General features: G+C 43.7%; 1 protein-coding gene across 3 annotated transcripts in view; it reads right to left on the bottom strand.

Moving 5' to 3' along the window:
- LOC126252129 (ubiquitin carboxyl-terminal hydrolase 8-like) overlaps positions 1–23,511 on the bottom strand; it is a 247,740-nt gene that overhangs the window by 186,461 nt on the left and 37,768 nt on the right. For 2 of the 3 annotated variants that reach the window (XM_049952998.1, XM_049953005.1), the window contains exon 3: positions 1,817–1,959. The exons of the other annotated variant lie outside the window; for it this stretch is intronic. In XM_049952998.1, coding sequence (XP_049808955.1) covers positions 1,817–1,959 — 143 coding nt within the window. The remainder of the gene's footprint in view (positions 1–1,816; positions 1,960–23,511) is intronic. 3 annotated transcript variants of the gene reach the window in all.

Below are 23,511 nucleotides of genomic sequence, written 5' to 3'. Positions count from 1 at the left end.
ATGTTTATGGACTTACTTCTGCAGTATTGTGTGATGTGTCATATTATCAGCACTAGAATAGAGGGATTATGTATTACTGACAGGTACATGTGAGAGATTGGTTTCAATTGAGGCTGAGGTGACTTTCACAACTGTTAGTTGATAATCAGCATCAGCAGTTTAATTACGTATTTAATTAAGCACCTGTTTGTTCATCTGCAAGACATTTACTAATTAAATATCTTACTAACCATAAAACTACGGGCTTTGGGTAACATTTGAGTGTAAGACAATCACAATGAGAGATAACAAAATAATTCTGTTTTGACTAAGGACACACTTGGTCAGAGACAAGTTAAAGATGACAGCATAACAGTTCATATAAATTTAAGGAGTATATGTAACAACTCACTAGAGAGCTGAGGCACCAACAGGAATGTAAACAAAACTGAGAATGTTTTCAGCCTCAGTGATATATACGAGGGCTGACTGAAAAGTAACGCCTCCACCTTCGTACCTCTTCAACATTTGGCAGCATTGGTATGTGGCAGGTACTGGCTTGTTCCATAGCCTTTTCTCTACAGCTCCAGTTGTGTGGGAAGCCTTGGCATTGAACGGTTGTGTTATTACAGTGTAATGTATGGAACCCTGCGCGTACGGTCGGTCAGTGTGATTTAAGCAACGTGCAGTCATTGAATTCTTGACAGCAGAAGGTGTCACCCCAAAGGAGATTCATCAGAGAATGAAATCAGTTTATGGTGATTTTGTTGATGTGAGTACTGGGCATCTTCATTCTCGTAACACGAGAGGAGTTCCTGGCAAATTTCAAGCCTGTGCAATTGCACTTCAGGAGTCAGCATCCGGTGTACCCATCGTGCACGGATCTTCCGATAGCCAAGCAAAGCAATAATGTGATCCACATGTTCTTGTGAAATGCCGATTGTGCTTTCAATTTCTCTCTGAGTGATATGACGATCATCCTGAATCAATCTGTCAACATTTTGCTTGTGAAACACTGTGGTTGCTGTCACAGGACGTCTATCTCTTTGTTTGTCATGCAGGTCAGATGTCCCCCCCCCCCCCCCCACATCTTTAGACTTACTCGCCCTACGATGCACAGTACTACTCACATCAACACAATCACCATAAACTGCTTTCATTCTCTGATGAATCTCCTTTGGGGTGACACCTTCTGATGTCAAGAATTCAATGACTGCTCGTTGCTTAAATCGTACTGATTGACCATCTGCACAGGTTTCCATACTTTACTCTGTAACAACGCAGCCATTCAGTGCTAAGGCCTCTCGCCAACTGGAGCTGTAGAGAAGAGGCTACGGAACAAGCCAGTACCAGCCGCATACCAATGCTGCCAACTGTTGAAGAGTTACGAAGGTGGAAGCATTACTTTTCAGTCAACCCTCGTAGTTCACATACACCATCATGGCTACACACTGTACCATGTGAATACATTGTTTCTTGCACTGAAATCAAGCACAATGTAGTCAGCTGTGACAATATAGTTATACAGGTTGTGTGTGTGTGTGTGTGTGTGTGTGTGTGTGTGTGTGTGCGCAGGCGCGCACGCGAGTGAGAGCGCGTGCACATGCACTCTATAGCTTCGAAAGACATGTTCAGGCACTAGAAACATTCTTAGTCCTGTTTATGTGCTTATGAGCTCTTCAGTAAGTTATTCCCTTTACTCCTTAAATTATATATATTCCAAGAAGGAATTTACAACCAGTTTTACTGTTAATAATTAAATGTAAATATAGTATAAATAAAACATTTTCAAGGTCATGAAAGGTAAGGGATGGATGGACAGAAAAACATACGGCACCTGGTAAGCCATTATAAAATGGTTCTTCCTTCTTTTTAGGCTCATTAATTTTTGGAACTTCCTTTTGTAATTCATCTGATGAGCCTTTTTCTTCAGCCTTTGGCACAATGCGTTGCTTTTCTTGGTCTTGTAGAGCCTTGTAGCTTTTAAAAGAAGAAAAGAGCATTAAAAAAAGTTATGAATGTCTGAAACTAAGACAACAATATGGAAAGGATAAAGGGGGCTTTGAATAAGACAACCACAGCAAAAAAGAATGCTAAAAATATTCAGCTTTTGGAGAAGTCCTTCATCAGAAGTAGGCAGCTTGCACACAACCACAACTCGTACACGCATGGCCACTGTCATCTCCATGGGCTACGCCTTCATTGTCTGTATATATCTTGTGTGACAAGCCCACAATGTACATATTTCAACTGGGTTTGCTCTTTAGATTCATGGTAATGGCCCTAACTACATTTCAGTGATTACGAATTCTGTCTCCATTTGTTCTGGTCAACTCATCAAACAAGATAACCTTGCATATCTGACTAACATGACCTCCAAAACTAAATTCACTACAATATGGCATACATATAAATTAATGTGACTCTTCCAAGTAGTCTGCTGAAATGTTGTTTCCAACGTACATTATTTTGACGACTCACCCACACTCATCTTCTTCAGGTGCTGCAAGTTTTGCTGTTGTGTGTGTTCATTGCCTGGACTCCAATCAGGGTATGAACTATGGTTGGTCTCGTGCTGCTATTTATAGTTAAGACTGCTGACACCCACTATGCCATTTGATGCCCTTTCGTTTTTCAGAGCTCACACCCACTCATATTCCATGAAACACAAATTCTCTCAGCGTTTTTCACTTCTGGTGGATGTGGTGGCCAGCGATACTTTAATAAAATGAGTGCCGCACCAAGAGTTATTTAAATAGAAACTGCCGTCCCAGTTCATTATGTTTTCTGACATCATTATTTCATGATTGCATTCAAGGCATTGCTTAGCAACAGTGGAGTTGCTTGATTGTTTTAGTCAAACATGTCACTGATGCTCTTGCATCTCTCCTCAACTGACCTGATAGACTGCTCCATGTAAGACATGCCACGTACCATTAACCACAAAGAAATTCAGTGCTAAAGACTCTGATCCACAGAGCTTGACAACTTTCAGACAAGGTGAGCATTGCCAAAGAATTACAGCAGCTACCAACAGTGTTCCAAAGGAGTGAGTATTCAAGATCATGAAACTGAATGGGTGACGCAGTCAAGAGGTTAAGATTGAGACCGAGGATGACATGCAAAAAAAAAATCACTAAACTCGTAGCACCTGAAGAAAGCCGGTCGGTCATCAAAATATTGGGCACAGATGGAAGTAACAACTCAGCAGAGCACCTAGATGCACACAATTTATCAACTGTGCTGAGAAAACCTGAGAGATTATATGCAAACTGTTACCGCAAAGTAAGTTTCTCAATTAACATGGACTTGCCTACGTTCATATCACCAAATAAATACAGTTGAGGCTTACAAACCTCGCATGAATGAAAGTTTACATTATATTAGTCTATCACCACCTTCCCCCAACCAGAATACAATAAATCACATCTACTTAGGGGTGTAACCTTCCTCATGTGTTGTTGATAGGATCATACACATTTCTCGGTGAAACGTAGACAGTTACAATTGTTAATGAGGAAGAGATCAGTGTAAGCCACCTTCATAGTACACTTTACCCACGTACATAACATAACAATAAACGTAAATTACTTTCATTGCAGTTCGTGATACGTTCATCATCATTCTTCGTACAATACAAAGAGTTATTTTTCCTTGATTGGCATACCTGAACCTCATTCACGTATTAAAGATCCAAACATCTGTATTGTAAGCGAAAACTAAGTTGATCCACAGCGCAGTGGCCAATGGGAATGACTGTACATGGGAAATGCCTCCACAGTCACACCCACCAACCACCATGCCGAGTGTCAACTGTGTTTGTGTGTATAGTACAAGTTTCTGTCTAAACTCCTCCACACTAATATTAATAATCAACTTAACATATGCATGTATTTGTACATTATTACCTCCTGTGAAGCGTTCATCACTGACCTGGTTGGGCCTTAGTGCCTGTAAAGGACTGTGCACATGTGTGGGGGAGTTGGGCATTTTTGAATGTGTGTAAATTTTTTACATCTGATGAAAGACTTAGTCTGAAAGCCAAATATTTATAGCTTTCTTTGTCATTGTACCATTCTGCAACTCAATGCCTCCTCTATGTTATTGGGTGAGATGTTCTACTCCTTTTAAGAATAGTTTATAGTGCATGCCTTTTATGTATGTTCATAATATCCCTGTATGTTTTTCTATGAACTCAACTTTTAATAATATAAATTTAGAAATATCTCTTGCAGATTACAGTCACGGAGCTATATGACTGGCAATTGATGACGTTATGCAGGAGGCGACGAGCAGAGCTTTCGCTATAAAATCACGAGTAACTGAAGTTCGTGATATGTTCATCATCATTCTTCGTACAATACAAAGAGTTATTTTTCCTTGATTGGCATACCTGAACCTCATTCACATATTATAGATCCAAACACCTGTATTGTAAGCGAAAACTAAGTTGACCCACAGTGCAGTGGCCAATGGCCGCAGGGGAGTGTCGTAGGACCGTTGCTATTCACAATATACAGGGTGTTTCAAAAATGACCGGTATATTTGAAATGGCAATAAAAACTAAACGAGCAGCGATAGAAATACACCGTTTGTTGCAATATGCTTGGGACAACAGTACATTTTCAGGCAGACAAACTTTCGAAATTACAGTAGTTACAATTTTCAACAACAGATGGTGCTGCGGTCTGGGAAACTCTATAGTACGATATTTTCCACATATCCACCATGCGTAGCAATAATATGGCGTAGTCTCTGAATGAAATTACCCGAAACCTTTGACAACGTGTCTGGCGGAATGGCTTCACATGCAGATGAGATGTACTGCTTCAGCTGTTCAATTGTTTCTGGATTCTGGCGGTACACCTGGTCTTTCAAGTGTCCCCACAGAAAGAAGTCACAGGGGTTCATGTCTGGCGAATAGGGAGGCCAATCCACGCCGCCTCCTGTATGTTTCGGATAGCCCAAAGCAATCACACGATCATCGAAATATTCATTCAGGAAATTAAAGACGTCGGCCGTGCGATGTGGCCGGGCACCATCTTGCATAAACCACGAGGTGTTCGCAGTGTCGTCTAAGGCAGTTTGTACCGCCACAAATTCACGAAGAATGTCCAGATAGCGTGATGCAGTAATCGTTTCAGATCTGAAAAATGGGCCAATGATTCCTTTGGAAGAAATGGCGGCCCAGACCAGTACTTTTTGAGGATGCAGGGACGATGGGACTGCAACATGGGGCTTTTCGGTTCCCCATATGTGCCAGTTCTGTTTATTGACGAAGCCGTCCAGGTAAAAATAAGCTTCATCAGTAAACCAAATGCTGCCCACATGCATATCGCCGTCATCAATCCTGTGCACTATATCGTTAGCGAATGTCTCTCGTGCAGCAATGGTAGCGGCGCTGAGGGGTTGCCGAGTTTGAATTTTGTATGGATAGAGGTGTAAACTCTGGCGCATGAGGCAATACGTGGACGTTGGCGTCATTTGGACCGCAGCTGCAACACGGTGAACGGAAACCCGAGGCCGCTGTTGGATCAACTGCTGCACTAGCTGCGCGTTGCCCTCTGTGGTTGCCGTACGCGGTCGCCCTACCTTTCCAGCACGTTCATCCGTCACGTTCCCAGTCCGTTGAAATTTTTCAAACAGATCCTATATTGTATCGCCTTTCGGTCCTTTGGTTACATTAAACCTCCGTTGAAAACTTCGTCTTGTTGCAACAACACTGTGTTCTAGGCGGTGGAATTCCAACACCAGAAAAATCCTCTGTTCTAAGGAATAAACCATGTTGTCTACAGCACACTTGCACGTTGTGAACAGCACACGCTTACAGCAGAAAGACGACGTACAGAATGGCGCACCCACAGACTGCGTTGTCTTCTATATCGTTCACATCACTTGCAGCGCCATCTGTTGTTGAAAATTGTAACTACTGTAATTTCGAAAGTTTGTCCGCCTGAAAATGTACTGTTGTCCCAAGCATATTGCAACAAACGGTGTATTTCTATCGCTGCTCGTTTAGTTTTTATTGCCGTTTCAAATATACCGATCATTTTTGAAACACCCTGTACATAAATAACCTCGTGGATGACATCGGAAGTTCACCGAGGCTTTTTGCGGATTGTAACAATGGAAAATTGTACTGAAATGCAGGAGGATCTGCAGCAAATTGACGCATGGTGCAGGGAATGGCAATTGAATCTCAATGTAGACAAGTGTAATGTGCTGCAAATACATAAAAAGAAAGAATCCTTATCATTTAGCTACAATATAGCAGGTCAGCAACTGGAAGCAGTTAATTCCATAAATTATCTGGGAGTAGGCATTAGGAGTGATTTAAAATGGAATGATCATATAAAGTTGATCGACGGTAAGGCAGATGCCAGACTGAGATTCATTGGAAGAATCCTAAGGAAATGCAATCCGAAAACAAAGGAAGTAGGTTACAGTACGCTGGTTCGCCCACTGCTTGAATACTGCTCAGCAGTGTGGGATCCGTACCAGATAGGGTAGATAGAAGAGGTAGGGAAGATCCAACGGAGAGCAGCGCGCTTTGTTACAGTATCATTTAGTAATCGCAAAAGCGTTATGGAGATGATAGATAAACTCCAGTGGAAGACTCTGCAGGAGAGATGCTCAGTAGCTCGGTACGGGCTTTTGTTGAAGTTTCGAGAACACATCTTCACTGAGGAGTCAAGCAGTATATTGCTCCCTCCTACGTATATCTCGCAAAGAGACCATGAGGATAAAATCAGAGAGATTAGAGCCCACACAGAGGCATACCGACAATCCTTCTTTCCACGAACAATACGAGACTGGAATAGCAGGGAGAACCGATAGAGGTACTCAAGGTACCCTCCGCCACACACAGTCAGGTGGCTTGTGGAGTATGGATGTAGATGTAGATGTAACTGAGCACTACTCATTGCCAGCAGTGTTCCACACGCCCCCAGAACCGCCTGCTCCATGCCAACAGCCCCTACTGTGACGAAAGGAATACCATCAATTTATTTTATGTTATTTTAGTTCTAAGATTGTATTCACTCCTCAACCACTTACAATATGTAATACTCTTGTTTACAGAGTCATTATTCATTCCTCAACCACTTCCAATATGTAATAATCTTGTGTACAGAGTAAAAAATCGTCTGATGACAGTTTGATAAAAGACCGAAACAAGTCATGAAACAAAATATTCTTACAACTTCTGCACCACTTGTTAGCAGCAGACACAATGGCTGCACCAAAGACTGAGACGGCATGGAGTTTTACAATTATTTATTGAACTTTCTTTACAATTTCTCCCCCGTTGTCGCTGCCCAGACCTGCGGATCCCTCCGCCTGGCTGCTGCTGTGTAGACTCTCCGACAATGAGCGCAACACGCGCCGCTGATCGCACTCGGGAGCCTCAGGCCAGCAGTGCTCTGCTGAAGCCAGGATACCCTGTGGTTGAGATGAACTCGTCGTCACTCGGCGCCCCAGAACGGCATGCCCACAGAACCGTGTCGCTGTGAGGTCAGTTGCTGATGCCCGCTGCACCGGCGACTGGGAAGCCGTCAGTCGCGATGTCCGCAAGGTCCCGTCATGGACGGACCACGCACGGTGGGGTCAGGTTGCCGTGAAGTCCGGGTGTCAGTCCCCGGCGGTGCCTGTAACCAAGACCGCGCTGCGGCTGGTCCTGCTGGAAGTTCTCGCTGTAGTTAGTCAGCCATGGTGCCGACCGAACTCGGGCCGAACTCCAGAGCTGAAGTTGACATCTGGCAGTGAACAGATGACTCCTGTGAGCTGGAACAGACTTCCGGAATCATCACCTACGAAGATTGAAAATTCGGACACGGACCACATCTGGCCTCAGATCCGAACTGCTTCCTAATGGCTTCTGTCTGTTGCTACCTGCGCTCCACTATTTATATCCGGCAGGAGGACATTTTTTACCCTCGGTGGTAGCTTTTTGTTATTACTCCCACAGTATATTGCAGCGTAACTTAGCGCGCTGGCCTCACTTCCCCTTACTCAGCACTCTCCAGGCGTTGCTCAGGGCTCGGTCTGTGTGCGTCCTTGTATCAGTCTGTTGGTTAGACTGCTGCTGTCAGCAAGGCTATCTGTGCCTGCCTACTTTGCAACGCCTCAGTCGCTGGCGTGCCTCTGTTTTGCCATTCTCCACTCCGTGAAGCAATGCTTACTACATGTGGCCGCAGCACTGCCTCCTCCTAAAAATTAAATTCGTCCCCAAATTTACCCAATATGTTAACTCTAGTTCTATCCTATATTCTACTTCTTCTCTATACACATTCAGGTTGTCCTGACTCATGCCCTACTGGTAATCCATTCTACAGGAATCTCATGGAGCGGTCTTGGATTAACACGCTGAATCCTCCATTTTAATAAGACATACACCACACCAATAAATACAATAAACACGGTAATAGAACTGGTTGAAATACCAATGGTCACTATTCTACGATTCCGCCTGGTACCGTACTCTTCCACATGCCTTAATAATTGCTGCATTGAAATTTGACCTTTCTCCGAATCTACTAGTTTATCTATCATTTGCAATAGTGTAGCATCCAAGGTGTTGTTAATATACGTCAAATTTTCTCCTGGAGTGATGCTGAATGACGCATCTGGCCAGTACAACATCAGATGAGTATCTGTAACCTTGGTGACTCCCGTGACTGTCGCTGATAAGCTGAAACGATCCCCTACTATTTCACAATTTGTCCTGTTGATTAGCAAACCACTGTCCCGTAATTCCATCTCCATGGTTGCTGTCCAATTCCCATTGTCATAATACTTGGCTGATATCCTCTGTAGCGAATACTGAATACAACCAATGCCTCCCAATCTGCTGAAAATGTGGCGTAGGCTTCACTATTATTCTCCAACACTCCGAAGCTTCTGCTTCTGCCCTAAATAACTGGATCTGACACGACCTCTTGCCCGTGAAAACAACCCGTGATGGACAAATGGAAACTGACTCCGTTAGACATCTGCTCAACTCTAAACATGACATAGTAGCATGAGTATCCCCCTGCTTAGAAATTAATAAAACCTCCTGTGTCCTGAACTGTACGCCCTTCCCCATGCGCTCCCATCTGATCAGATAAGGATGCACTGTATAACAGTGATACTGTCTCCCCACACTAGTTACTGGAAATCTAATCTCTATATACATCTTAACTAGATCCGTTGCTACCTTAATCCTAGACATATGATAAAAAAGTGACAAACTCGCTTCAATTATCGGCACTACGTGCTCTACCCCTTCCGGAAACTCTCCCTCTGCCTGCTTCAGACTTCGTCTGAATTTTTCTGGTGACATCAACGTCACACTCACCAGCCCGTGCAATGCGTGATGTACTGGCCTCTTGCAATTCATCCATCCTCACTCATGCATCACCAATGCTGTTAACCAGTTCCCGCAGCAATTTAGCCATTTCCAGCTTCCTTTCCACTATATCCAATCGCGCTTGTACCTGTTCCAGATCCGTATTCAATCATTTCTGTGTTTTTTCTATATATGCTCATAACCCTGTAGCCATCCCACGCACCACGCGTGTCACATTCAACAACTCTGTACCTAATCCCCGTATCTCTGTTGTGGTATATCCACTAACTTCCCTATGCTTTCCTCCCTTTCGTGAATAACTGTTAAAGAATTGTTCAAACCTTCAATATCGTCTCTATCTGCTGTTCCAAAAATTGTTTTCAGTAACTTCCCACCTGCATTCAACCAACCCCCTCTTTACTCTATTTCTCCTCCCTGGAATCATGCTTACGACTTGGCACAGTTGTTCCCTTATTTCCTTACATGACCTATCCAAAGCCTCGTACTCTTCTTGCATGTCCCGTAATATTCCGTTCTTAGATGCAAGCGTTTCCACACTCGATACCACCTCCTGTAGCTGCTGCATCTCGTTCCTTGCCTGCAGGATGCTGAGTGCCAACCGAAGCGTCCATTCATGACTTGTGAGGACCACATCCGTTTGTTTCCTGAACAACACCCCACTTTGCAACGGCATATCCTGTACCTGGCCAGCTTGTGTCAGCTGCCTGAGGACTACGCCCCATACTGTCCACTTGTACCCCATCCTGCGTCACCTACAGAATGGAGAGAGAAGGAAAAAACTCCCATCACTACCCCTTAATACCAATAAAATAACCCTAGTCCATGCACAAAAATAATACACACGTGATAATTACTGATAACTACACATCCCTCGAACGCAACTTATACTTAATACCCATTTTACTGTCTGCTTCTGGCGCTTCTTTTCACTTTCTGCCAGAAGTAGTAGTACATATACACGAATCTACTAACCCCTGGAACGGCTTAACTCTACTAACGTGAACCACCGTTATCTTGGTAGGCAATTGTAATTTTACATTGACAGGTGATGTCATTTCCACTACCTGGTACAGTCCCTGGAACTTGTTTGTGAACTTCTTGGTTCTCCCTTTTGGATGTACGGATTAGCTAGTAGCACCCATTGGCCTACTCTGTATTCTGGCAACTTCCTCGTTGTACCTCCCATCCGTTCTTGTTGTTCCAATGCTTTCGTGTTAGCTCGTACAACTCTCTGCCATAGTTCCATAATGGTTTTCGCAAATTGCCTTACATGCTCGCCCTCCGCTCCCAGCCTTGGACAAAGCATGTCAAAAGGTGATGGCATCTTCCGCCCATACACCACTTCGTACGGCGACAATCCTGTCTACCTATGTACCTTACTATCATATGCACTGGTTACAAATTACAAGTAGACATCCCAGTCAGTGTGTTGACTATTTACGTACTGACTCAACATCTTAGCGATCGTGCGATGCACTCTCTCCGTTCGTCCATTTGCTTGCGGATGGAATGGACTAGTCTGTAGTTTCTTTACCTTCAGTGACTTACACAGTTGCTTCATTAGATCAGACGTGAAATTAGTACCTTGATCCGAGATTAAGGACTGAGGTATCCCACATCTGAGTAACCAATTATTAACTAAAGCTTGTGCCACCGTACTTGCTTTCTGATGTGGTAATGCGACCATGTCTAATTACCTACAAAAGTGGTCAATCACTGTTAACACACACTTATTCCCTGCTGCACTCCTATTAAATGGGCCTAATACATCAATTCAGATTTGTTGGAAATGTCTGTCTGCCTCTGGTAATCTTTGAAGCTGAATCTTTTGATGGCGCAAGTCCACACGCCGTGCGCATGGCACACAATTCCTGACATACTCGTCCACGTCTTGACGTCGTGTTCTCCACCAAAACTTCTCCGCTATCCGCCTATCCGTAGCTCTTCTCCCACCATGTCCTGAAAGAAAATGGTCATGCGCCTGTTGAAAAACTTCAAATCTTAATGCTGCTGGTACGACGACGCGCGGGCCGAATTTCGTCGACCTGCAAAGTAATCCGTCCTGTACTAAGAACTGTGGTTGCTTTCTGAACAATTGGCAATCACTATCCACGGCTTGTGCCCTTTTCCACTCCTCTTCCATCACCCCTGTTACTTGTAATACTGCCACTTTCCTGCTCAATGTGTCAGCATTGGCATGTTTCACACCTGGCTTGTGTATTACCTCATAATCGAACTCACTGAGTTTCAGCGCCCATCTCACTAGCCTACTCACTGGGTCTTTCAGACCTAATAACCATTTCAGCGCTGAATGGACCATCGCAACCTCAAAACTTCTACCGTACAGATAACATTGAAAGTACGAAATCCCGTATATTACCGCTAACAATTCCTTCTCCGTCATGGAGTAATTTTGTTCCGCCTTGTTAAGTTGACGAGACACGAACGCAATCGGATGTTCTTTGCCATCAATTTCCTGCCCAAGTACAACCCCATGAGTGTGATTAGATGCGTCACATTGTAGTATAAACTCCTTCTGTCTGGAAACTTCAATACTGGATCTGATGTCACTATCCGTTTAAACTCTTTAAATGCTTTCTCGCACTCTGACGTCCAACACCTTTTCTTAGCAACTTAGTAAGTGGCCTCGCTATTTCTGCGAACCCCTGTACGAATTTTCGATAATAGCTCACAAGACCAATATACGATTGCAGTTTTTTAACCATTTGCGGAACCGGAAAATCTCGTACTGCAGAAGTGAGATGAGGGTCTGTTCGTACCCCATCCTGACTGATAACATTCCCCGGGATAATTTACTTGCGCTTGTGCAAAATGGCATTTGTCCAAAGTTAATGTTAGCCGTGCTGCCTCTAATCTTTTAAACACCACCTCTAACCGTTCCACATGCTGCTCTATATCTCTTGAAAAAACTATAATGTCATCCAGATACACCATGCATTTTTTCGGTTTCAACCCATGAAGGACTCCATCCAACAACCTCTGAAATGTTGCTGGAGTGGATTTTAGTCCAAACGGCATTCTTTTATACTCGAAGTGACCACAATGCGTCATAAATGCTGTTTTTGGCCTGTCCTCCGGACATACTTCAATCTGGTGATAACCGCTTCGCAGATCCATAGTGGAGAAAAATTTACACTGCCCTAGGTTGTCTAACGTTTCTGTGATATTCGGAATCGGATATATGTCCGCCACTGTGCGTTCATTCAAATGTCTGTAATCGCAAGAAAAGCAAACTTTTTTCGACCCGTCCAGTGTCTTCTTCGGAACTAGGACCACACTACTAGACCAAGGACTATTACTGTGCTGGATTATCCCATCTTCCAGTTGTTGCTCTATTAGTTGCTCTACTACTGGTTGTAATTGTTTTGGTAGTCTGTATGGCTTACAATACACCGGAGTGTGATTCCCTGTCGGAATACAATGCTGTGTTATCGGTGTAGCACGTAACGTACCCTGTGCTTCAGACAATGCTTTATACTTTTGTAATAATGCTTCCATACCTGAACGATCATTTCCTCTCAAATGATTTAACTTGTCACGAAGTGCAGACGTGCTGAAGGTTTGCTTTACATCATAGTCTAGCCTCGAACTTTCGATGTCCTCTTCATCCATTAACTCTACTGTGGCTATTACTAATCCCTTCGGCAGATCAACGTCATCCTGCCCGAAGTTATCTAAACTCACCGGAACCATAAACTGCCCATTTATGTCTGTTACCCATGATACACTACTACGAATAAAGCAATGCTTTTCGTCGAAAACCTCATGACTCGGTAGTGGCTCTCCCACAAATAACCCCTGCTGTGGCACATCGACATCCACTGATACCCAGATCAACTTCCGTGTACCTGTTTGTATTTTGTCACACGAAATCACCTTTAACGCACTTGTACACAGTTTAGTTGGTATCACCTTAGCTATCGGCGCACCTTGAACTCTGAAACATTTGCAACGGCTGTACCCATTGAGAACAAGTTCCGATCGAGTTCCAGCGTATGTTGTGAAAGGTCAATTTTGATGTGATGTTTAATCAGAAAGTCCAACCCAAGTATCGCTGAAAATCCCTGTCCCACAGTTGACAACACCTCCATTTGCTCCCGGAACCACACCTTCCCTATCTTAAACTTGAGCTGTGCTGTCCCTAGTGCATCTAATTTTTTATCACCTACTGTGCGCAATCTGTATCTCGGAACTTCCAATCTTTTCCTGCCCACGAGGTCCACACTGACAACTGATACATGCGCTCCAGTGCCCACAAAAACTCTTAGACACTTATCTTTTATCCAAACCATCAAACTACAATCCGCCTCTTCGTGCACTCTCTGAGTACCTCTTTTTACTGGGAATGCTTCCCGACGGCAGGAACATTCCCTTTTTCGTTTAACAGTTTTTTACCTGCTGTATCATTAACCCGTTTCTTGGCTTTACACTGCCGTGCCTTATGCCCTATTTTCTGACAACTGAAACACTGTGGTTCCCGACATTGTCCCTTAAAATGACCTTGCTTCCCACAACGGTAACACTCTTTGGAAGACAAAAAATTTTCTTGTCATTGTGACTTCTAGTGGTGCTATCCACTTCCTCCAAATGTATAACTACGCGCAATGCTGCTACTAAGTCACTTGGACTTTCCATCCGTATCCGGCGTGAAAAATCTGGGGAGACTCCTGGCAAAAATGCGTCTAAAGCTCTATTCTCTGCTTATTTCAATAGAACTTCATTTGCACTCGCATCTTGCGTTAACTCATACATGTGCGCATTCTTTCTCCTAATTCTGTCTGAAAATTCTTCTACCGTTTCACCCATTTTTTGCATCATCCTCCCCAATTTTTCTCTAAAAAATCTGGCACTGTTTTGTTTCCTAAACCTTTGCAATAATCCCTCAGCCAACTCTGTGAACGTAGTAGTATCCTTTAACCCTTCGTGCTATGCCACATAAGTCTTTGCGTCACCTACAAACCGTAACATCGCCATTTGCAAACACATTTCATCTGACCAGCCACACAGTCTAGTCGTACTACGTACGTAACCAATGAAAACATTCACATCCTCTGATGTTTTACCCGAGAAGGAAGGTATCAAATTAGCCGCTGAACAATCTGCCACACCGGAAAAGACACTACCCTTGCATTCTACAATATCGCTTCCCGAGCCTGATTGAGTATTTTGCAACAACTGTTGCTCCATCCTCTGCATGTGCTGCTTTTGCAACTTATTTTCTTCAATCAGTTTCTTAACTTGCTCTGTCAATGCGACTACGGCGTCACTTGTCCTGGTTGCACGTGTCTCTGGCATTTTCCATGTGGTATACCTCACCTCACAAAAATAAAATTGTATTACCCAGAAGCAAGTTAATTCCTAGCATGTCTAATGGCAAGCCATCTAGACTTACCACACTGCCCCGTTACATGACCATAGAAGCCACACACATCACAAGTGCTTGGAACAAACTTATCGCAAGGAGCAAATTGATCTGTTAATCCACACACTACACATTTAGATGGCACTAAGTTAATGTGACTATCATTCCCACAAACCTGTGATAAGTCTACAGGGCTGCTAGGCCTTTCAAATGACACTCTCACATCCCTTAACGTTACCCTCGACATGTCTAGCTACACAGAATACATAGAGAGAAGGCAGTTTCTGGACTCACCCTATTCGGTGTTTCTCAGTTGCTCCGCACAGTGCTCGTCAAAGTCATGGCGTGGGTGCGCCTGACACCACTTGTTATAACTTCTGCACCGCTTGTTAGCAGCAGACACAGTGGCTGCGCCAAAGACTGAGACGGTGTGGAGTTTTACAATTATTTATTGAACTTTCTTTACAATTTCTCCCCCATCGTCACTGCCCAGCCCTGCGGATCCCTCTGCCTGGCTGCTGCTCTGTAGACTCTCCAACAATGCGCGCAACGTGCGCCGCTGATCGCACTTGGGAGCCTCAGGCCAGCAGTGCTCCGCTGAAGCCAGGATGCCCTGTGGTTGAGATGAACTCGCTGCTGCTCGTCGCCCCAGTATGGCACGCCCACGGAGCCGCGTCACCGTGAAGTCAGCTGCCGACGCCTGCTGCACTGGCGGCTGGGAAGCCGTCAGTCGCAATGTCCGCGAGGTCCTGTCATGGACGGACCATGCGCCATGGGGCCAGGTTGCCGTGAAGTCCGGGCGTCAGTCCCCGGCGGCGCCTGTGACCAAAACCGCACTGTGGCCTGTCCTGCTGGAAGTTCTCGCTGTAGTCAGTCCGCCATGGTGCCGACCGAACTCGGGCCGACCTCCAGAGCTGAAGTTGACATCTAGCGGCGAACGGATGAGTCCTGCGATTTGGAACAGACTTCCGGAATCGTCACCTACGAAGATTGAACATTCGCACACAGACCACGTCCGTCCTCAGATCCAAACTGCTTCCTAATGGCTTCTATCTGTTGCTGCCTGCACTCCACTATTTATATCCGGGTGAAGCAATGCTTACTACATGTGGCCGCAACAATATATACAACTTACATGTGATCTAGACTGTTTTACTGAAATAATTTTAATATAATTTCAGCAATCACTGTTTTCCTATGGACAATGTTCCAAAAACTTCATCATCTATGTGGTGAGGAACAATCTATCCTTTCCATAGTTGCTTTCCATCCTGTATTTTCCATTGTTTGAAACTAATGTAAAACAGAAGAGAAACATATCCAAGCTAGCAATTATAGGGACAGGGAAGATGAATATGGGCATCAAAAAGGAAAAGACAGAAGACAGAAAGGGCAAGGATTGAGATTGTTGGGGGAAGTGGAGGGAGGATCACTCCACATTCTGAACACAATACAAAGGAAAAAAATTCGAAGTACCATTAACAGATACAGGGGTTGTACAAAACTCCTCCAAACTAATATTAGTAATCAACATATGCATGTATATGAAGGACATAGTCTGTCTTTATAGCACTGTGCACGACAGCATTTATAGCATGACAAGTGCTTGCTTGAACATAAATACAGATGCCAGCCAAGACCGCAGGTTGCACTGTTGTATCTGACCACATATGCCACCTGTGCAATGTCCTTGATATTCTGCACATATCAGTCATGTTCAGAACAGTGTTCCATGTAGCTGTCAGAGCATTATGTTAGAGTTAAGTGAATTCGAACATGGGAAAATTGTTGGTGCTCATATGGCACCCTGCTTGCATAACCACGGTAGATGAAGTGTTTGGTGTTTCAAGAGGCATTGTATCAAAGATTTATACGAGATACAGGGAATGCAGTAAATCATCATCCACTAAGTAACAACACGACGAAAGTGTATACTGAGTGATCATGGTTGACAATGACTAAAAAGGACTGTGACAACAAATAAGAGGATTACAGCAGGAGAACTGAGTGTTGCACTCGTGAACTCTGGCAGCATCAAAACAACACGAAGGAAGCTTCATAAGGAGTGAATCTCAGGGTGAGCTGGAATTCCAAAACCACATATGAGGTATTCAAATGCTCGTAGCAGGAAATGGGGTGCTGAAGCCATAAAACCTGGACTATAGAGCAAAGGAAGAACGTCATTTGGTCAGATGAGTCTTGATTCACACTGTTTCCAATTTCTGGCTGAGTTTATGTCCCATGAGTACATACTGGGGAGTTTGATGATGATTTGGGCTGCCATTTCACGGTATTCCACAAGCCCCATGGTTACTCTACAAGGATTATGTGACCATTTTGGCTGATCAGGTCTATCACGTGGTACAATGTTAGCTCTCAATTGACGCTGTGTTCTGAAATGACAGGGCCCCTGTTCACACAGCTTACATCATCCAGAACTGGTTTTCTGAGCACAAGGATGAATTGCCGCATCTCTCATGACCACCACAGTCACCAGATCTAAATATTATCGAGCCACTGTGATCTACTTTGCAGAGAAAGGTGCACGATTGCTATCGGCCTCCAATATGTTTACCTGAACTTACCACTACTTCACAGAAGAATGGTATAAGATTCCCTTGAAAATCATACAGGACCTGTATTTATCCATTCTGAGATGACTGGAAGCTGTTTTGAATGTCGGCAGTTTTCCTACACTATATTAGGAATTGTAATGTATTCTCTTTTTGATAATTCCATATTTTGAGCCACTATCTCTACGTATTGTTCATTTTAGCTATGATCTGTCTTCCCTTTCTCTTTACGGTGAAGTGTAATTCAGAATAAATTTTCAGTTTGTGTTGACTATTTTGCTGTTCCACTCCAGGTACTCTTCTTCTTTCTCATTAGATAAATGGTCTGTTGCTAATGTATAAATATTGTGAAAACTTGTAACTCGTATCAAATATTTACTGTAAATTAATCCTATTGTGTACAAAAATATTTCACTTCTGTAAAACAGTTAACATTTTGTTAATATCCTGTGCTAGGATAAATTTAATATTTTCGTTGATATAAATTTTAAACGATTTCCAATAAAATGACAACTCAGGTTTTTAAATTTGAAAATGGCTTTAACACTAACTACATGCAACCACACTATTTTGATTAACGATGTATGACCCAAAGCATTATAAAGTATCCTGTCAGCAGCTGCTTTGCTACTGTACAACATTTTGACAAATTCCATATGTTTCAACTGTCTTAAGGCTGATGGGTAGAACATCAATGACAATGAACATTGCATTCATTAATACATCACAAGACAACTTTGTTAAACGACAAGAGCATGACAGAAATTTTACTCAAATATTATAATACTTGGTTACGAACTGCAGTTAATGATTACAAATAATGTGAAGTAATGGTAATACCTCATAGAACAGTTGAGATGCTGAGTTACCAACAGGCATATAAACAAAACAAGACCTGCTCTTATAGCCACATATGCAGTACTTTACTTCAGGATTTGGGGAGGCATGGCGGCCCTGGATAGAACAAGGACGGTGTGTCGATCAGCTCAGATGTTATTTTAGGAGAGTTACCACATCTGACTAGGTGACTTCCAGGCTGGTACCCATATCCCATCTCAGTTACACAATTCTCAAACATTTCAGAAATTTTCTCATGCTTCCACATAGGTTAACACTATACATAGACAGATAGGGTACAGAAGTTCTGTCCCAGGGGGAAGGAGGGATACGGGAAGGGTGGCAACTGGAAGGGCATCTGCCAGCCATTTACCATTAACATTGCCAATTCCAGATTAACATGCTGAACCTAAGAAGAAATGAAATAAGACCAGGAAAAAGCAGGATTTTATATGGCATGTCCACCAACCAGCTGTCCACCCGAATGAATGCCCACTGCCAGACAGAGGCCAAGAGCAGAGTTGACCATCTGCTGTCAGAACATGCTGCTGAGCACATGGTCAATCTCAATGGCTGCTTCAGAACCCATGCTATCTGGATAATCTACTATGAATTACATAGATGGGAAATGCCCTTCGATCCCGTAGTTCTCTTGGCCTCGATCTCTGCAAACCCCTGACCCATACTCATCCCCATCTTCTCCTGGGCCCTATCTTCATTCATCCTGCACTCACACGCTTCTTGCTACAGTCTTCTTCTTCTTCTTCTTCTTCTTCTTCTTCTTCCTCCTCCTCCTACCCTCCCCCTCTGTTCTACTCAACCCCACAAATCTAGTCCTCCTCATCACTGTGCACCACACACAGCTCCTCCTGTCTGTGGCCAGAACAAGCTCAAGGATCCCACATTCCTGTCCTGTTGCCTCTCCCTTCCAGCTGTCAGCCATCCTTCCTCTCTACCCCCTCACCCGCTCCACCAGACACAACCAGTTAAGCCGCAGTGCCAACACAGTGTAGAGAGTAGGGATAATGTAGCGGCAATGTATATGTTTGTGTGAGTGTGTGTACTCTATAACTTTGAGGTAGAATTTGTTTGAAAGCTAGTAATGTTCACAGTTTTTTATGCGCCTATCAACAATCAGTGTCTCAAACAGCCTGAGGAACTATAATCACTCTACTCTAAATGATTTACATTCCACCACAGATTTTCCATTACCATTCTGAATGATTACAGTTTCTCAGGCTGGTTGTTGGCAATATACCAATGCAATCCTAATTTCCCATCCTTCTGCTCAAGTATGGAGTATTTCCTATGGATTCCTTAAGAAATTTCAGTTCTTAGATGTGGTAAAGAAGTGCTCAGAATTAAAGCTTCACATCTGTAAAAATATATGCTTCTAATTCATAGGCTACTTTTTAAAAGATGTCAATCAGTCTGCCTGACATAACTGTTCCCAATGAGGTAATGGAAATACTACATACAATTTTATCTAGTATTCTTGGTCTGAATGGTGCCCTGAGATTTAGTCTGGGTAACTGCACTTTACTCAGCAAGTCACTGGCCCATGTACGAGTGCAGCCTTTGCACTACAGCATTCCAGTATCATGAAAACTGCTACCATAAACCAGTTTATAACTGAAGATGAACTTCAGTAGCAGAATGGTTTGAGTAAACTGCCATACAGCATTCATGACAGTCTACACTAGCTTAAAAAAAAAAAAGACAGATATTGCAATTAAAGTGTGGTACATGACTTGTAAGTGGAGTTAGACTCTTAGTATCATAGAGGACCACTGGATGTGACCACCTATGAGGGTTCAGAGTGGTCGAGCGGAGGGGTGTTGGTGAGAACCTGTGCCACACCCGAGGCAGTGATGAGACAGCGTTAAATTAACATCCATTTATTGCTGAGAGTTTTAGTGATTCAGTCCACTCCTGAGTGCGGCCTGGTAGCAGTCTTGCTGTGTCCATGTTGCAGGAATAAATTGCATGGTGCATCAGTGCCCATCATAGAATCTGCGGTTGTAGTCTCTGGAGTTGCCTGCAGTCAGTTTTGCGGTATCATGCAGGGCAGAGCAGTAGGTAGCATGTTCCCAAAACCTCGTGTGACTATGGATGATCGCTGAAGCCTCAGCACTTCCGTTGAGAGCAGCTGCCCTTAGGCTTGCTGCCAGAAATCTGCATACTCCTGATGATGGTTGTTGTGATGGTCAGCAGGCAGAAATCCCAACAGTGACATGGAGGACAACCCAAGAAGTGGTCTCAGTGTACAGCCAGTAACGCAGTACACACAAGCCAAGGAGAGGCGGCACCAGGTGCCCTGCTCCAAAGTTGTTCAGCTTACAGTCTGTTGCGTCCTTGCCAATGGATGCAATCGGCACTGGCACTCAGACATTCCCCAACTGGTGAAGTGGGTGGCACTTTGAAATTTGGCACTAACCACAAGCACAGTCCAATCAGGAATCTCCACACCACCATCAATGAGATGGACTTCCACATTGTGATAAGAGGTGGCCACAGGCAGCAACATGTTTGACATGGAGGACAACCCAAGAAGCGGTCTCAGTGTACAGCCAGTAATGCAGTACACACAAGCCAAGGAGAGGCACCACCAGGCGCCCTGTTCCCATGGCGTTGGCATATGACAGTTCTAGTACGAAGTTCCAGAGTTGCAGTTTGCAGCTACAGCTTGTAGTGCAGAACAGCCTGCGAGACTTAGTCTACAAGTGGAGTCACCTATAGCCTTTGCTTAGGGACAAGTGTTTACTACAGTGATTGATAATGTGGTGGAACAGTCTTGTTGACACTGTATCCAAGCTGCACACCTTAACAGGCCTCTGCTAATTGTATCTGTCCGGAAACACATCCAATGAGTTGCTGTACAACTTAAGTATCGCAGCACAATAAAGTGTACATTTGTGTGTCACTAATGTGTTTGCACTGTCACAGTTCCTCCAGATATCTTGAAGCACATAAACTTAATACGATGTGTGTGACCCATTCTACCCAGAATACACACATCATCTGGTGACGTGGATTCTGAACTCACTGTGCTGCATCATATGTTGTGTTACTTTGCTATTCCTTGGATGCTTGTTTGACCCATTCTACCCAGAATATCCGCACACATCATCTGGCGATGAGGATTCTGAACTCACTGTGCTGCATCATATGTTGTGTTACTTTGCTATTCCTTGGTGCTTGTGGAAATTTTCTGTCAAACCCACCAATCCAAATCTCTCATTTGCCTGCCTTACAATTAGCAGTACGACAAATGTAAATGCCTGGGGCACCACTACTCAGTCTAAACCAGTATCTTCAGTTACAGATGCAGTCAATGAGCCAGTTTACGGAACTCATGAAGGGGTTCATCCAAACACAGATGGCAGCAACTAAGATACGGAATCAGATCGTCATTACCCACTGCACTGCCACAAGCAACACAACCTTCATTGCTGCCTCCATTTCAACAATTTGAAGAAAAAAGGAAGATTAGTCAGAATATTTGCCACAATTTGAAACACACTTGGCTGCTCACCAAATTCGATATACTGTGAAGTGCTCTTTCTTTCTGTCCATTGTTGGTATCTCCATTAACTGCATTTGTGTGAAGTTATTCCCTACAACAAGACCACAACTAGTTAGCTATGATGAGCTTATTCAAGCACTGAACAAATATTATGACGATAAGATCAATGTGGCAGCTGCCAGATCTAAAGTCTTTAGGCTCAAGAAATAACCAGGCCAAATAGGCAATGTGTGACAAATTTGCAGGGACTCACAAGACAGTGCAAATTTAAGTGTTAATGTGTAAAATACTGTAGTGGCTTGATGATTCATGATGTTATTACTCAAAACAAGGCAGATGGTAGCATCCGTGAACAAATGTTACAATACCCTGACTCCACACTGCAACAAGTTTTGCAGATCATTGAGTTTCAAGATTCATATGCAGTTGATAATTTTCAAGCAGGGAACATTTGTGCCATAGCCCAAAGGGATAACACTGAGTGGCAATGTAAGCAGCCTACTTTAAAGGCAAACACGCTGCATCACCACACAATGTTTCAATTGCTGCACCCACCACGGTTGCCGGTGCCTACTCCGCCAACTCAGGCAATGTATAAAGCAAATCAACAAATTTTGTTCAGATTGTACAGCTGACAGAAAACCTGGGAGCATGGCAGTGTTGTAAAATCATTAGGTAGATCCATGTTTCTTGTACACGGTTCACGAGGTTTGCAGCAGTGGAACTGGGATCAACTTCGCCCTTGTATTTTATGTGATCCTGCCTCCAAGTCTTTGTTTACAGATTTGTTGCCTTCCCAGGTGATGCAGGCTGCACTTCATCCAACTACCTGGGGTCCTGCATTGCCACTACCAGGCCCTGAACCCATGAACCAGGACCCAATGCCTCAGCCAGCACTGAGTGGACAACAGATATTTTCAGGGATCGTCCACTCCACGCAACGACCAAGAGGCCGCCGTATCAAATCACAGCACCATTGCAGGTCATCACCATGAAGATTGCACTCCATTGTTGGATGGGCGAGTGTGCCTTCCGCCTCATTTCTCAGCTCCCGTTCTACGGTGGTCGCAAGGGAAATGCTGGCACACCAGTGGGGGCTCAGCACCAGCTACAAACTTAACTCCCATTCCCTCATCACTTGCTGCATCCTCCACACCTCTCCCTCACCTTCGTAGCAGCAACTGACACTACATGATGACAGTGAGGAGTGTTGTATCCTTGCCAATGGATGCAACCAGAGCTGGCACTCAGACAGTTTCAGACTGGTGCCACAGGCAGCGCTCTGATGTTTGCTGCCGACCACAAGCGCAATCTATGGACAGTTCATGTTCGGTATTGGCACACGTCAGTTCTAGTATGGAGATCCAGGGTAGCAGTTTGTATATTCGATAATTTTGTAGATCCATACCAAGAAAACCTTCTCCATTTGTGATTTTCCCAACATTCAATATTTCATGTTAAAAAAAAAAAAAGTTTAGACTGTGCATCAGGCAAAGAGAATGACCGTAACAATGTAGAAGCCTGACAAATTCTGCCCACATCTTTTTCCATGCCGTGTTTGAGTTTTGATGCTCAGGCAGAGCTCTGCTCCTTGCATTGTTCAATGAAGTTTTCATGTTTTCTGTTGCAGAAATTATATTACAAGTTTTCTGAAAGGCACTACTGTTGGGGTTTTACTGTAGAAATTATGCTTCGGTTGAAGGGATGAGTTTGGAAGAAAAAAGTGATCACTCATATTAAATAATTAGGATTAGGTTATGTTTCTGTTTGATTCCTGGTGCTTCACTATCACTTTACGTCATTAGACAAAAGGAGCATAAGTACAGATTGAACAAGATCAGTCATCTGCTATTTCAAAGTAAGC

The sequence above is a fragment of the Schistocerca nitens genome, chromosome 1 (assembly GCF_023898315.1).
Source record: "Schistocerca nitens isolate TAMUIC-IGC-003100 chromosome 1, iqSchNite1.1, whole genome shotgun sequence".
NCBI classification, from domain to species: Eukaryota; Metazoa; Arthropoda; class Insecta; order Orthoptera; family Acrididae; genus Schistocerca; species Schistocerca nitens.
This window is presented reverse-complemented; position numbering and strand designations above follow the sequence as displayed.